The sequence below is a fragment of the Phytophthora sojae genome, assembly GCF_000149755.1.
Source record: "Phytophthora sojae unplaced genomic scaffold PHYSOscaffold_9, whole genome shotgun sequence".
Lineage (NCBI taxonomy): Eukaryota > Oomycota > Peronosporomycetes > Peronosporales > Peronosporaceae > Phytophthora > Phytophthora sojae.
In genome coordinates this window covers 2,041,800-2,043,759 of record NW_009258123.1, presented here as the reverse complement: position 1 = coordinate 2,043,759, position 1,960 = coordinate 2,041,800, and the positions used below count along the sequence as shown (strand labels likewise).

At 54.1% G+C, this 1,960-nt stretch overlaps 1 protein-coding gene across 1 annotated transcript; it reads right to left on the bottom strand.

The window, feature by feature from the left end:
* Positions 1 to 963: 963 nt before the first annotated feature.
* PHYSODRAFT_338726 (hypothetical protein) lies at positions 964 to 1,226 on the bottom strand (the record flags this gene model as incomplete). The annotated part of the gene is made up of 2 exons (XM_009536589.1): positions 964 to 1,092; positions 1,137 to 1,226. The coding sequence occupies 2 exons, from the start codon at positions 1,224 to 1,226 to the stop codon at positions 964 to 966; spliced, it is 219 nt and encodes a 72-aa protein (XP_009534884.1).
* Positions 1,227 to 1,960: the final 734 nt, after the last annotated feature.

The following is a 1,960-nucleotide window of genomic DNA, read 5'->3' as shown; positions in this document are numbered from 1 at the left end:
CGGCCGAAACAATGTCATCACTACCATTTCAAGCGTCTTGGACGATCCGTAAATTCGCCTTCCATCGCTTGCATGCGTCTTCGTTGGTCCTGGCAACTACCCATACATAGCCGTTCGTATTAGCACTAGCATAACAACACGATGCCGAAACAGCCAAAACACGTACCTCTACATTATCCGCGTCCTTCCTGCGATCAACCATCTTTCCACTTGAGCGCAGAATCTAGAATGATGAAGTACTAGAGATCAGCGTTGTTGGGTGGATATGATGGACCGAATATATGGTTATTTGTATGACCATGTTCGAAGTGTTCAAAGGGACCGAACGTACTAGGCTTTGTATGGGGTGGTTCGACTCATCGTTGTATGTGATGTTAGTATGGTGGAGTTTGAGCCCACCGGTGCAGGTTCAATGCCCGCCATGCGGAATGCAGCGTAGCTGTGCTGACAAGGTACCGTGCAAAATGCATCGGATATCGAGTGCGGGATGAATACAGTGTAATTACACAGAGTCATGAATAGTACGAGTACTCAAAGCGTTCAACGGTAACATACGGTACTTAGATTTACTCCAGTATTGCTACCAAATGTAAGTGCTGTAGCGGCTTCGGCATCGTCTCCACAGTTACGTTGACCCATGCAAGCCCCATAGTGACGGTCCGAACTACGGTACACGGCGACAGTGGTGACGCCCATCGTAGATACACTGCTGCCAAGTGCCAATGCCGCCTGCGTGTCCCTGTCGCTGGGCAAATTGGGCGCTTGCGACGTCGTCGTCATGGCGACTTCAGGCTCCATCTTGACCCCCGATGGGACTCGAACGCTCCATTTCTAGCGGTAGCCTCTCTTGATCTTTGTCGCCGGTGGCACCCCGCTCCCTCCTGAGGCATCTACGTGCGGTTGTCCGTCGATGAGGATCGCTGGAAGCGAAAAAGGGCGGGAGAACGCCGTCCACCTGCAGGTCTAGTGGGCAGTCGTCCAGTGCCGCCTCCGACGCTCCATCTCGGGGTCCTGTAGCGGAATCTCGGCGTCTCGCAGCTGAACGTGGTTGACAGCCACACCTGGCGGCAATGCCGTGAGGAGAGTTGGGGGCTACGGGACAAACGACACCATCCCAGCGCCAGTTCTAGTAGCACTGCGTTATCGACAACAAATGCGCTGTTGCGGCGGTTGTGCGGGACGTGGTCGTCGGGTGGGTACACGACGGACAGCGAGTCCAACTTCATGCCCGGTGCGTCCCGAGGTCAGCGCGTCAAGTAGCACAGGCGGTCAGCAGCAGCAGATGCGTCGACACACAGGAGCTGAGCGTGTGGCGACTCCAACGACGCTGGACTTGGAGAGTGAGGGGCGAACTGGCAGGCTGGACTTGACCGCAGCGTGCATAGTATCACGGGCAGCCACGCGCCGTAAACGATGGGTACGGCCAGCACATGTGTACCACCGTCGTTCGAGGCGTGGAAACCGGAAGAACGGAGCGTGGTCAGCCAGGGACACTTGGGATCGAGCTTGCAAAATCGGAAATGAGCTCCGATGCGAGAAGGTCATTTTGATTCGGAGCAAGCCGAGCAAGCCGACCAAACAACAGTGGATCGATTTGAACTAATTCCACCAATCACACTTCTTGTTGAACTTTGGCAGCCAATCACTGTCATCGATTTTTCGGAGACAGGTTTTGATTGGTCAAAGCGAAGACATGAAAAAAAATGTCAGCGCGGGAAAGCTTGAAAAGATCAACCAAAGCAAAATGGGCACCAAAAAGGCGAGCCTTTACATGTTGTGTAAACCACTTCAAATACCAATCGTCTATTTATGTGACATTATGTATCGCGACCGCTCTACCCGTTCTCCCTCGCCGAAACGCCCTACCATCGGCATTCCCCCAATCATGGTCTTGATGGACCTGGTCGGAAACGTCTCCGCCGTCCGCGACACGGATGCGATGGTGGCGGGCGACTCGGGC